The following is a 14,411-nucleotide window of genomic DNA, read 5'->3' as shown; positions in this document are numbered from 1 at the left end:
GCATTATCCACTCAATTCACTTACCTGGGAATCCTTTTGTTTTTAACATTTGTGGAACAAAAGACCACTTCACTTTATCATATGTTTTTTCGAAATCTACCTTAAAGAGCAGAACACTCTGTTTTTTTTCTATTGATACTATTCAAAGCCTCATGCAAAATGAGAACCCCTTCCATAATGCATCTCCCCTTAACAAATGCAATTTGTATAGGGGATATGACTTCATTAGAAACTCCATTTAATCTGTTCATTAACACCTTAGTAAAGATCTTGAATATAACTTTTAGTAGACATATTGGTCTGAACTTTTAATCTGATTAGCCTCTTTAATCTTAGGGAATAGTGTGATAATGTCATAGTTTAATCTAGATATATCCATGTTACCACTATGGAAATCATCAAAGAGATATTTAATATCATTTTTAACGAGATCCCAGAAATGCTGATAAAATTCAGCAGTGAAACCATCAGGGCATGGAGACTTGTTATGTGCCATATCAAAAATAGCAGTTTTTATTTACTCCATTGTGAACTTAGCAGCCAACCTATCTCCAGCCCCTCGGGGTATATTGGCAACATTATTAGTGCCCAGAGCAGTGTTTCATCTTTCTGGATGTCCAAATAAGTTTTTATAATAATTTGTGATATATCCATAATGTTTTTCTCCCCCTCTATCTTTCCTTCATCCTGATCCAAACTATTGATTTTATGTTTCCTCCTTCTGCCATTAGCTTTAGCATGAAAGACTTTGGTATTGTTGTCTCCTTCTAGCAGTTCATCATTTTTTGCTCTTTGTTTCCATTTTGCCTCCTCCTATTTCAAAAGCCTATCTAGTTGAGCTCTAGCTCCATTTGTTCCTGCCTGTCAGCAACAGTTAATCCATGAACCTCACATCTTTTATCAATATCATCCAATTATCTTTGAATATTTTTGCAGCTCTGTGTACCAGGCATTCATATTTCTACTCCACCCTTTTAGTTTAGGTCTCAAATTCCTCATTTTTCTGCCATCTTTCAATACTAGACCCCACTATATTAGGATAATTCCAAGTGTCTATTACAATTTTGTCCAACCCATCCCTTAGAAACTAGGAATTTTCAAACCTGAATATTGGATTAGTTTTAGGCAAATCCTCGGTATCCATAAACAGGGGAGTGTGGTCAGATTTCTCCCTATCTAGAGCTGTCACTTCAGTCATAGGGTAATTTTTCTCCCAATCAACACAATATAAAATCATGTCTAATTTTCAAAGTAGGGTTAGGTAGGTTATTACCCCAGGTATATTTTCTACCATGTAAATCAAGTTCTCTCAAGCCAGCCTGTTCTATGATAACATTCAAAATGAAACTCCAATGTCCAGTAGTTTCGGGCCTGTTTTTATCTAAAGCTTTCCTAATTATATTAAAATCCCCTCCAATGAGGATGAGATTTATACAAGCATGTAATACACTAGAGAGTTCAGCTGAAAACCTAGCTTTTCTCTCAGGTTGTGCATATATCAACACCAGGTCCCATATAAACCTGATTTTAACATCCTGCGGAGTCATTTTGATATAATATTTCCCCTCGTCTTTAGAGATCACATCTAGAGTACTATAATTAACCCCCAACAAAAGCCCCCTGATTTCCCCCTGGCAAGTACAAAGTCCCAATGAAAATCCGTGCAAGCACAAATTGCTTGCAAATCATTTCCAGTAAAACTTTGTCTCATGGTTTTCTGTAAACCCAGAAAGTCGGCTTTCATATCCATCACCATTTCCCTCAGAAACCTCCTTTTAAATCCCCCCCCAAAGAATTAATACCAATGGTAGATTTTCCTCCAGAATCAGGTTCTGCTTTTACTCTTCCTTTTATTATGTGAGAAAAGATGTTTAGCTTGTCGCCAAGCCTTATCTTCCTCACCCTCTCTATCAAAATGTTCTTCCTATTCTAAGAATTCTTTAATATCATGTTCTTTGTTTCAATTACACGGACCTCCTCTTCAACATGACGGGGTTTTTATTTAGAACTATTACTCAATCACAAGTCAATTCTAACATGTTCTATTTTTTAATGAGATTGATATTATAATCAATCATATCAATTTGTGTCCCCAGATCCACACCTACTCCAGAAGCTATTTCCAGCAATTTATTTCTGTGTGTATTAATAACAATATGAATGATGGACTCAGCATATTCATCCTTGCTAGCAGCTCTCTCCCTAGCCGTGGCTTCAACATTATGGTCTTCCATGCCTTTCACATCTTCTAAGCATCTCAACATCTTTACTTTCCTCAAACTCTCGTTTCCTAGCTTTTTCCAATCTTGTCCCAAATGACTCTTCTAATTTACTGTCAAGTTTTAATTTATAGTTGGTTTCTCTCTACTTCGCAGGGCGCCATCATTGAAGAGCCTTCGACTCATTGAGTGCCATGACATTGTGGACTTGGCCTTCAAGCTAGTGATCACAAAGTTCCGCATGCTTGAGGAGTTAGAGCTCTCGAATTGTATGCACCGCTTCCCAGAAACACTCGAAGTCGTAGGGGATGCTTGTCCTCTACTGAAGCGCTTTCGATTGAGCCAAAGGTCCTTCTACAGTGAATGCGTAGATGACAGCGCAGCCATGGCGATCGCTAAGATGCCGGAGTTGCGGTCATTGCAGCTCACTGCTAATTCGCTCACCAACAGTGGTTTGGAACTCATCCTTAATGGTTGCCCGCTCCTTGAGTCTCTCGATATCCGGTCTTGTTACCATGTTTGCATGGATGATGAAATGCAAGCAAAGTGTGCTAGGATCAAGACTCTGAGGCATCCTGAAGACTCCATGGATGATTATGACATGTCGTTTAATTATACAATTCCGAGACCATGCTGGTCTACTGAACCAATCGAATACTCTATGGGTTGTCAAAGTCCTTACTAGTGTTCATGGTATGTACCGGTAGAACATCCACCCTACATTTTCTTTGAGATTCGTGTAACTGTGACTTGCAGTCCATTTGTATTTGTTGTATCCCTTGTGCCTCTCATCTGTACATCAATTTGAAGTTAATTCTTAAAGTTTTAGTGGTAATCAAGTTCGTGTAGGTAAATGGGTGACAGTGTCGTTGTTCCGACCCGAATGTAGTCTCTTTACAGAAGTCTTGCTAGTTTTTCCTCTTACAAAGTTTGATACCACCAAGAAGACGTCTCCAAGAAATTTTGTTGTACCTCCTAGATGTAGGAGTTACTTTGTAATTTCTTGGATCATGGATCCAAAACAATGTACCTGTAATTACAGGTTGCATGTACTAAAAAAGTTACCGGTGCTTCTAAAAGAAATGTAAACTCAAAAGGCCACACCAACATTTTTGGCGAAGAGGACATAACGTGTTGGATGACTATCATTTTCTATCCCCTCCCCCCCACCCTAAAAAAATCTTGCATTCTATTTCTTGGTGATATTTTAGATGCTTCACATAGTTTAAAGTAGGATTTTGTTTTTCAATTTTTTAAATATTTTTGAAATTCTCAGGACATGGCCTTTCAAAAAAAAAACTAATATTGGATATATTTGAAACTCATTTATTTTTTGCAGTTTCAAACATCAATTGAAATAACTGAAATTTTACATCTAATATATGCCAAATTCTAACTCACTACTAGATCATATGTTTCAATAACACAACCAACTATCTCAATATTTATCAATATCAAAAATAGAAAAATCAAGATCCCAAATAATAAAAGGTATTTTTTAATATCAATATCACAAATCACAAGCGACCTACTACTGAAAATCAAATCAATTTCACAAGCGATATGGTCTATCCATACATTTTCAATATCACTAACAAATCATTTCATAAAACTTTACTACAATAAATTATTGAAATGATAAGAAACCATTTCGTATAACCCTATACTTGAAGCACTTCAATATAATCCATTTTATTTATTATGTTACTAAGTGACATATTTTAGAGATTTAAAATATTCACTAACATATACTCCCTCGTCCCAAAATAAGTGTCTCAACTTTGTACTAACTTTAGTACAAAGTTCTACTAAGGTTGAGACATTTATTTTGGGACGAAGGGAGTACATCTTTAATAAAAAAACTATTTCAGACATTTAAAAAAATATTCCGGTAAATTATATTTCCAAGGCATTGATTTCAATTAGTAATAAAAATTCATAGATTTTAAAACATATCCAAGATTGATTTATTCTAGTGTCTTGTCACTAGGAATTCAAATATATAAGATAAATTCAGAAAACAAGATTAGTTTAGTTTAGTAGGGGATTCCATTATTATGTAATTTAGGAATCTCATTAGTGGTTAGTTTAGTATGGAAACCCTTTAGTTACGTATGTAATGAAACAAGTTGGAATCCTTTCTCAATGATCCATGTTACTCTTTAGCGTATTATTAATGCATCGTATTTTTCTGAACAACTTACTGTATCACATCACTTGCCCGGTCAATATTGATCGCCGCCTTTGCCCCCTCAGACCAATAAAGTGATGTCAAGTGAATTAGCACTCAAAGCTAGTTCATATATGGATAATGACACAACACAAAATAAAATCTGCCAAAAGTTCAAATCTACTAGGCAAAATAAGCGGGCATTTACCCATTTTGTTTTGGAATTCGTTACAAAGTTTGATCTTTGGTAAAAAATGCAGAAACAGTGACAAAGTGGAGAATTTGCGTTTGTTAATAAATGCGTGGGATTTTGAGGAGAGGAACAATGCAAGAGAGAAGGAGGGGAACAACGCAAGAAGAGAAGGAGGGGAATTGGAGGAGGCGAGTACGTGAATGACATATGGGCTTAATAAGGCATAAGGGCCCATATTACATTGATGTGACATGGGCTAAGTCAGATGTAGTTGATGGTATTGAACTCATGTGGATAGGAGGACCCAAGTTTCTAATACTGGGCTTTTCTTCTAAAAATGCAAAACACCTTTATTAAATCTAATAATTCACGGGAGCCTTATTTTTTAGTAATATTGTATATAAGTTCCACCAATTTTCTGATGGTCTTAATGCTATTATATATTACATGATTTTGTGCACAATTATTAAAATTGGTCTCATTTTTAATTTAAAAAATGTAGTAAATAGATTCAAGGAAATATAAACAATTTGAGATCATGTGGTGCAAATGGTTGAAATATTCAACTCGGAGCTATGGTAGATCAAATGAGAGTTTTTCTATGTTTTTAGGAAAAAAATGAAGATATATCTAAATGAAGCTAAAGAAGTACTAAACTTGGCATGATATCCTAATATTTGTGAAAAAAGAGGAAAAAAATCAAATGTTGTTCAAAAAATGTACTATCTCCGATGAAGTTTTGTAACATTCACCTCAAATTTCAAACTTTGTACCAATCCAAAATTATTCCAGCGCCACGTCTCGATCAAAATTGAGGCCCACCCCAAGTAAAAAATGGGCCTCCAATCCAAAATCAAAGCCCTCAACTGAAGGAGAGGCCCCCAATCCTAAGGTGCCTAGTGATATTAAAGATTTTGCTATTGGCTAAACTCCAGGAGCAACTAATTAACGAGCGCTGCTTCGGGAGCCTCGCAACGATCAGGCCACTTGACGTGCTCACAGCCATTCGCCACGTGTTGCGCTCTGGACGCTTCTTTCGGATTTTATTTTTTTTATTTTTACGCACGAGTTTTCGGCTTTTTAAAAGGTTTTTTCCGGGGTTTTTTTACGTTTTGGTTTTTTACCGGTCTTCCCTAGCTTTTTGACAAAAAAAAAATTCAAATTTTCTTTTTTTTTGCGTAAAAAAATGCATTTTTTCACGAGAGGCATGGCCATGCCTCTTGGAAACGAAAAAAATGTGTTTTCTGTTTTTTTCTTTCGCGAGAGGCACGGTTTTGCTTCCGCGAGAGGCACGTTTGTGCTTTCGCGAGAGGCACGGGCGTGCCTCTTTCGGAAAGGAAAAAGAACGCGTTTTTTGTTTTTTTTTCTTTCACAAGAGGCGCGGTTTTGCTTCCGCCAGAGGCACGGTTGTGCTTTCGCGAGAGGCACGGGCGTGCCTCTTTCAGAAAGGAAAAAAATGCGTTTTCTGTCTTTTTTTCTTTAGTGAGAGGCACGGTTGTGCTTTCGCGAGAGGCACGGGCGTGCTCTTTCGGAAAAGAAAAAAAACGTGTTTTCTGTCTTTTTTTCTTTAGTGAAAGGCACGGTTGTGATTTCGTCAGAGGCACGGGCGTGCCTCTTTCGGAAAGGGAAAAAAACCCGTGTTCCCGTTTCAGTTTTTTCGTCGGTTTTTTTCATCGGTTTTTTCGTGAAAAAAAGAGTTCGTCAAAACTTATCAACATGGGATCTAGTTTTGAAGATCTCGACGCGGGGAATCCAATGGCGAAAGCGGTTCAATATTTGGACGCACGGTTTAAGAGATAAAACATTTTGAATAAACGAATCTACCGAAAAAGGGAAAACTCCCAGGTTGTGACAAGTGGCGCACATGCAGCGCGCCACTTGTCGCAACCTGGGGGAGTTGGAGTGATCTCCGCAAGAAATACTCCTTAATTAATGATTTTGCTAAACTCCCCAAGGGTTCCCATTGCCAATCAATTTGTTATGCATCTTACTTCCGATCAAGTTTCCTATAATTGGTATTTCTAGTGGGCCTCATCTCTCCTCTTATGTTTTTTTCCTTACCTGGTGGTCTAAATTGAGTCTCCACTTATAGCGAATTCCAGTTATTACCCACTGATATAATTTGATGTTTCGACACTAATTACCCTATTTAATAAAATTTCCTCCATTTAAGCTCATTTAGCAAAAGTATCGCCCGATTCTCCATATTAACTTTTTGTGAACATTATGACTGGTGCCCCCCTGTTTTCAGGTACGTATGGCGTGTTGTGTCCTCGATTTTCTCACGCAAAAAAAAAAGATATGACATGTAATTTTGACCTTATAAGATGTGATCTATTGATTTATATAGTAGTATCCATACCAGATCAAATTTAGATTGATAATGAAATTATCATCCCTATAAGTGGTGGTGCATGACAGGAGTGTTGGCAGTCAAAGATCGATGTAATATATGTTAAAAGTTACTCCCTCCGTTCGGAATTACTTGTCTCGGAAATGGATGTATCTAGAACTAAAATACGTCTAGATACATCCATTTCTCCGACAAGTAATTCCGAACGGAGGGAGTATATATCTATCAATCCATGAAAGTTCTACTATGATTTAGTTTAGGCCAAGGTTGGCCTTCTTTCTGTTTGGGCTCCAGTCACCATATCCCCTGTGTTTAGATAGATTTTTAAGTTTTGTTAGGGTTTGTGTTCTGCTCAGAGGCGAGGCGGCATCGACTCTTTGAAGATGGAATAAGGTCGTCCCCGCCTATTTTCCGTCCCGGTGGTGTTTCTAGCATCGTCGGAGGGCGTGTGGAGGTTTTTCTCCAGCGGATCCCTCGGGATTCGGTCGGTGTTTGTCTTCGATGGATCCTAATGGATCTGTTCTTCGTTCGTCTGTGTTCATGTGTCTACAAGTTGGATCCTTCTGATCTACGTATCTCTTCATCAACGACGATTGTTGTCCTAGTGCGCTTGTCCGATGAGGACTTAGCACAACGACTTCCCGAGTTTATACAATAAGGTTTGCCCGACTGTGATGAGTGAGGAGCGATGACGGCGGCGAGACTTCGGCTTGCTCCAGTGCTTGTAGTCGTCGCTAGGTGGTGTATGGATTTGGATGTATTTTTTTATTTCTCGTGTTCTTCCTACTACCTTGACAGCTGATAAATAGATTGAAAGTTTTCCTTGCAAAGAAAAAGGTTGTTCCTCTTTTTCGTAAAAAAAGTGACAACCATAAAAGATTGGCTACAAAACTTGATTTTAGTTGAAGTAATCTTGATGGCTTGATCAGCCGGCCTGTAGGTGCGCTCACGCGCGCCTTGGATACAACGACGTTGGTCAGCTGGCTACAAGAATGGATTGCTTCTTTAGCGAACAAGAATGAGATAATAACTAATGAACGTCACTTTCTGAGCAGGATATACGAAATAGCTGGAGAGAAACGTAACGCCGACGATGGTAGCGACCTTCAATTCCAATGTCTCTGTTTGGCATATATAGGATTAGAGAGGCCGGAACTGTGGTTTATCTCTCTCGTGTATAAACGAGAACTGCACTTCCTTTGCATGCCATGGCCGCAGCACCCTCCGCATCCTGCCTCCTCGAGGAGCCTGTCCGACTGCTGCACAACGGAAAGGATAAGGAGGTGGTGGTGCGGGAGGCGAGGGACTGGGCGGCGCTGCCGCGGGATGTGTTGCTGGACGTGTTCAGCCGGCTGGACCACGTCGACATCCTCACGGGGCCCGACATTGTGTGCAGCCCATGGCGCAGGGCTTCTGTGGACGAGCTGGACTTGTGGCGCCGCGTCGATATGCGCTTCCACTGCTACGCCTTCAACCACTCGGAATACCTTGAGATGGTGAGAGCTGCCATGAGGCGTAGTGTGGGTCGGTGCGAGGCCTTCTGGGCAGAGGGCTACGTCACAGAAAGGATTCTCTCCCTCCTTGCCGACGGGTGAGGATTTCTTGCTTGTTTATCCTATTTTGTACACACAAAATAGTACTAGTTTACTGTCATGTTTCAATTTCTCACTTGATTATCCTATTTTTACAAGGAAAATCAAAAATTACTGTCTAATTTATATCCAACTTTCTTTACTGAGCAGGGCGCCATCATTAAAGAGCCTTCGACTCATCTATTGCCGTGATATCGTAGACATGGCCTTGAAGCCGTTGATCACAAAGTTTCCCATGCTTGAGGAGTTGGAATTGTCAAACTGTCTGCATAAATTTCCTGACACACTTGAAGCTGTAGGAGCTGCATGTCCCCTCCTGAAGCGCTTTAGACTGAGCCAAATATTCTTCTACAGTGAATACCAAGATGATAGCGCAGCCATGGCGATCGCCAAGATGCCAGAGCTGCGCTCGTTGCAGCTCACTGCTAATTCGCTCACCAACAATGGTTTGAAAGCCATCCTTGATGGTTGCCCGCACCTAGAGTCTCTCGACATCCGCCATTGTTACCATGTTTGCATGAACGGTGACATGCAAGCAAAGTGTTCTCGGATCAAGACTCTGAGGCATCCTGAAGACTCCATGGATGATTATGACCTCTCATTTAATTACTATACGACTCCAAACCATGCAGGTCTACATCAATTGAATTAATTGACGGTTGTCGGAGTCCTTACTAGCATTCAAGGTACGTACAGGCAAACATCCACCTCGAATTCGCTTCAGTATTCGTGCATTTTGGACTCACATGCATGAAATATTCCATGTATTTCCTCCTCTTACCAGTATAGCAATTTTAAGTTACCTCAATGGGTCCCACCACCTTTTCTAGCAGAGAGAACGACACAACGTGCTAGCATTTTCTTTCTTAGTGATTGTTTAGATGCTTCATATCTTTTAAACTAGAATTTCATTTATATTGAAATTCTCATGACAAGGCCTTTCAAACAAGACTATATTAAATATATTTGAAACATATTTAATTTTTGTGCTTTCAAAATTGAAATAACAAAAATAAAATCTATATTCAAACTTCTATCTCGCTACTAGATCATATTTATATTTAAATTGCATAGCTAAAATCACAATATTTGTCAATATCACAAGCAATAAAAATAATTGATCTAGTTATTGAAATTGAAATAAATTTCACAAGTGATCTGATTACTGAAATCGAAATGAATTTCACAAGTGATATGATCCATCAGTACATATATCATCATATTTCAGTAACAATCCATTTTATAAATTTCACTTTTTATATATATTATTGAAATAATAGCAAACCCATTTTATATAACACAGTAACTGACACATCTCAACGGGATCCATTCCACATATCATATTACTAAAACGATAAATCCATTTCAGTAACCCAACCACATCAATTCCATATATCATCACCGAAATGACATATTTCAATAATCACAATATTTTGCGTCTTGCAGTTCCACTAACAGTAATTAGAAGATGTCACTAGAATTTCAGGTTCAATTTCAATGGAATTTCAGTACAAATTAAGATATGTCGATCTCACTACACTTCCACTTATTTTAATTTAATAACACACATATTTCAGTGACAATAAGAACAACCTTTCACATGTAACAGTGATCAAATCCATTTTACACATTTCACATATCACAAAATGAAAAACAGAGAATATGGAATTTGTTTCAGTTTTAGATACTCAATTTGAGTGACACATTTTAGAGATCTTTTTTATATTTCAACATATACATTTTATTAACAGCTATTTCAAATATATTTTTAAATATATTTCAGGAAATTATATTATCAAAACAACGATGTAAATTGTTTTAAAAGAATATATTAAATTAACTAAAATGTGATTGAAATAATGAAAACTAATAGATTTTAAACGTATATGAGATTTATCTTATTTTAATGTCTTGTAGCCAGGAATTCGAATACATGTAAACAAACAAAGACGGATATTCGGTGTAGAAGCTATTAAAGATTTAAAATATCACCTAGAAATAAAATGTTTGCATTTTGTTTGGAGAGAGAATATAAAGCATGTATGTATCGTCCTTATCAACCCTCTCTTCTTGTTTCCTCACAACGTATGACAAACGTTTGACATGCACCATGCGTATTCCATTATATTGCTATTTTTTTACCATATATCAACCATTATACATGCAAAAGGTTGTATAGATCTCCAACAATCCTTCAACGTTGGATCATTGAACGATAAGTACCTTGAAGTTTAGATTCCCCAAGTCTTCGTTTTTTTCGGGGTAAAGGGAGATTTCATTACTCAAGGAGGCATATCAGCCTTCGAAAGGTTTACAACAAAGTCCAGCCCCGAGCACATCCATACTGCAGTGCGGGGTGTAGCACGTCCATATGCGGCAAGCGCATGACTAACCTTATTCTGCGAGCGACTAATGAGAGTAAAAGAAATCTTCCTACGAGCATCTTGTGCTAGTCTTCGAATCTCCGCGATGAGCACACGGTACTGCGATCTATCTCCAGTACGTTCTAGCAGCATAGACACCGCTTCTGCACAGTCGAGCTCAACCATAATGGACAGGTTCGTACGGTAAAGCGCAAGCTCCAGGCCCTCTCTGCACGCAGCCAGCTCTGCCTCAAGGCCATTATCACATGTAAGGAGCTGTCTACAAGCACTATAGATGATGTTGCCTCTATCATCACGAAGACTCATACCACCCCCTGCCTCTCCGGTTGGAGGGACATGGCTGCCATCTGTATTGAGCTTAGCCCACCCCGGTAGAGGAGGGGTCCAATGCAACTCCGGCTTGGGCACTTCCCTTGTGTGTATAACCAGGAGGCTATCATGCACCACCATTTTCCCTTTCTCCAAGTCGCCATGAGGGTGTTGATGGATACAAAGCAGAGAGGTGATGTACCCATGGAGGAAACGGCGAGATGCTTCTGTTGGGGAAGGCGCCTTATCATATGTGATCTCATTCCGCACATACCAAGCTCTCCACATGGTCATAAGGACAACCATACGCGCTGTTTCTGTCAGCGGCTCAAGGAGGGAGAGTAGCCACTCCGGACCATTGTTGCATATAGTATCCACCTCCGGGATTGGCCAATCCAAGGCCATGGCATTGCCATAGTTCGCGAGCCAATGGGCACCCGCAGAACGCATGGAACCCATCCTCACGTACCAAGCCTTTGCCATCAATCTATATGTCATATCATCTTATTCCCGGCCGGCTTTATTTTTGGTGTTGCCGGTGGGCCTCATCTCTCTTCTTACTTTTTCTTTCTTATACGTGGTGGTCTGAATCGATCCTATAGGCCACACATGCCACACTTACTGACGGTAGTGAGTTCAGACTTCGGCTTGGCCGACCTCTCTCTCCCGAGGCGGCGGCGCCGCGCCGCCCCGGGGAGTCCCCGTCCATACCGCCATCAGCCCTCCCCCTTCATCGCCTCCCACTACCGCCGCCGTCGCTGAGGACGCCACGGGGCGAAGCCCCTGTGGTGAGGCGGCAGCGGCGGTGCAGTCCTCGGCTGGCGGTAACGCGTGGGGGCAGCGGTGTTCATCTCCCTCCTCCTCAAACAGCAGTGCGCAGCGGGTTAGCGGTGGCCAGGAGATCGCCAGCGGCCGTTGGCAGATGAGATTTTGGCTGCGATGAGATCTGATCTGGGCCTGAGGGGTTTAGATCGAGATCCACTGCGGCTGCGCCTCGTCTCGACAACGGCAAGAGGAGATCCTCAATGGGTAATCTTCGCGGCACGAGGACGTCTGGGTCTCTTGGCCCGGGCAGGGTGGTGGTGGTTGCCTTCTCCACCGAAGGCGGTTGGCGGTAGTGACGGATATTGGATCCCACTATTAGCACCGACGGCGAGTTGGGGAGACATAGTCGCCGGTGAAAACCGAGCCGACTCCGATCATGGCGGACGATGGCGGCGTCTACGTCGTTACCTTGATGAAGGCATCGTCAAGCAACTATGGTCAACATGCTCGTGCCGCTCCAGGAGAAATCCTAAGATCACTGGATTGGATGATGGCGTCGATGTGGTGCCGTGTTCCCTCTTGGGGGCATCATTTATGGAGCGGCGCCGGATGGAAGAGGCGTGAGGTGGTGTGGCGTGCCTTCTCTCGCATTGACGACGGCGGATCTCGACGGCATGGAGCAGCAGGGTCTCGGCGCTGGACGTGGCGTGATGGCCTTGCGCAGGGCGGTGGCGCTGTCTGGCGCCATGGTGGCGTCGAGAGCTAACCTGGCAAAGTCTTTGCGTCAGTACCTGCTCTGAAGATGGTTAGGTGGATGACGACGGCGGTAGCCTCGGTGAGTGCGCCAGACTGGTGTGTGACCCATTCCCGGCATGTGGCTGGGATGGGGCATCCGGCATTAGATGTTAGGTTTTGGTGTGATGTCTGTTTGGTATTAGGCTCGGACATTCGGCACCCCCGCATCAAGGGGATAGGAGTAGCGATAGGTGTCGCCTAGATGGTGGCTTCAGGCTCACTCATGTAATGCTTTGTAAGGTCTCTGGGAATAATTAATAAAATGATTGCATGCATCGCCAAGATGCAGAGGCCGGGGGTAATCCTTCTTTTCTAAAAAAACTTACTGACGGTAGTCACAGACTTCCATTTCAATTTTACGCCCCCCCCCCCCATTTGACACCTTTTACACTAATTACACCCATCAGGTAGAATTTCCTCTACTTTACATCATTTACAAGCCTAAAAATAAAGTAATAAAATTAAAAAGTATTGCCTAATTTTATGCCTTCTAATTTTCCATGAATGTATTGACATGATGCCCCCCGTTGCCAGGTCCATATGGTGTTCCATATCGCCGATTTTCTCCTGGAAATATTTCTACAAGCAGCATCGGTCCACACCGCTGAACCCGACGGAACCCACTTGTTGGAAACCGCACACAACGATGACCAATTTCCAGACACCGGCCGCTACACGCTAGCCAGGAATCCTCATCTAGCTCCTGGAATTGTATGTGGCGCTAATAAATAGTTCCAATATGAGAATGTATGAACTTATATGGTGATATCTATCTAACAGAATTTCTACATCCTTTACTTCTAAAATAAGTTTGGTCATCAGAGATACCTAGCTCATTTGATGAAGTGAATTTGATATATGATAATTTTTTGAATGCCGTCACATTTGATTTTTGATAACTCATAAGTGTAGGGGATCACAACAGCTTTTTATCGAAAGTATCACAAACCCAATTTATTGATACGACACAGGGGAGCCAAATAATATTTATAATCTATAGAAATTGACTTGTCAATTCATCCAAAAACCTAAAGTCTTGACCACTTTCACCAAGTCAATTCAAAGCTTCACAAATTCCTGAAGCAACTGCAGATTTCTTCCTTTCAAATTCCTAAATTGAGTTCAATTTTTTTGCTTCCATATTAAATGCTCAAATGTTTTCCCATAAATCACATTAAAGGTGTAGGTCCATCATAATTTCCACCCCATTTGGCGTTCATTTGAATGGGTTTCAAAATTCTAATAGTTTGAAATAAATCTAACTTATTTGAATTTAAACTTCTCTAAAAATCCCCAAAGCCGTTTTTATTAAATCCCTCATAATTTTTTGAGTCCAGAAAAATGTCCTCTAAGTAAATTCCCCTTCTAACTCCCCTCTTTCTTTCTATCCAGGTTCTGCCTAAAGGAAAAAGAGAATAAGAAATAAATGGAGGTAGAGAGAGAGAGAGAGAGAGAGAGAGAGAGAGAGAGAGAGAGAGAGACGCCGGCACCGAAGCCCACCTAACTCGTGCGCGAATCATTTTGCACCTAGAAACCCACCTACCATCTCCCCGAGTAGCCCACGTGGCTTAGCCAACCCCACAAGTCAACGATTGTGAACAACGTGCCTGCACCCACCTTTCTCCTACCTT

General features: G+C 40.8%; 2 protein-coding genes across 2 annotated transcripts in view; both read left to right on the top strand.

Annotated features, from left to right (window-relative positions):
• Nucleotides 1–3,011, top strand: part of LOC119341464 (putative F-box/LRR-repeat protein 23) — a 6,295-nt gene extending 3,284 nt beyond the window's left edge. Inside the window, exon 2 of the mRNA XM_037613334.1 lies at nt 2,376–3,011. Within this exon, the coding sequence (XP_037469231.1) occupies nt 2,376–2,904 (529 nt within the window). The 3' untranslated portion in view covers nt 2,905–3,011. The remainder of the gene's footprint in view (nt 1–2,375) is intronic.
• A 5,132-nt stretch (nt 3,012–8,143) lies between these two features.
• LOC119335799 (putative F-box/LRR-repeat protein 23) lies at nt 8,144–13,568 on the top strand. Its single transcript, XM_037607878.1, has 3 exons — nt 8,144–8,526; nt 8,678–9,213; nt 13,315–13,568. The coding sequence occupies exons 1-2, from the start codon at nt 8,144–8,146 to the stop codon at nt 9,177–9,179; spliced, it is 885 nt and encodes a 294-aa protein (XP_037463775.1). The 3' UTR covers nt 9,180–9,213; nt 13,315–13,568.
• The last annotated feature ends 843 nt before the right edge of the window (nt 13,569–14,411 follow it).

This window comes from Triticum dicoccoides, chromosome 7B (assembly GCF_002162155.2).
Source record: "Triticum dicoccoides isolate Atlit2015 ecotype Zavitan chromosome 7B, WEW_v2.0, whole genome shotgun sequence".
NCBI classification, from domain to species: Eukaryota; Viridiplantae; Streptophyta; class Magnoliopsida; order Poales; family Poaceae; genus Triticum; species Triticum dicoccoides.
Note: the sequence above shows the minus strand (reverse complement) of the source record. Positions and strands in the feature narration are given on the sequence as shown.

Bases quoted from the DNA above. Each gene is read 5' to 3' on its own strand.
- LOC119335799 (XM_037607878.1), top strand. From the start codon at position 8,144: ATGGCCGCAGCACCCTCCGCATCCTGCCTCCTCGAGGAGCCTGTCCGA. The intron at 8,527-8,677 runs GTGAGGATTTCT...TTTACTGAGCAG, and splicing joins CTCTCCCTCCTTGCCGACGG to GGCGCCATCATTAAAGAGCC.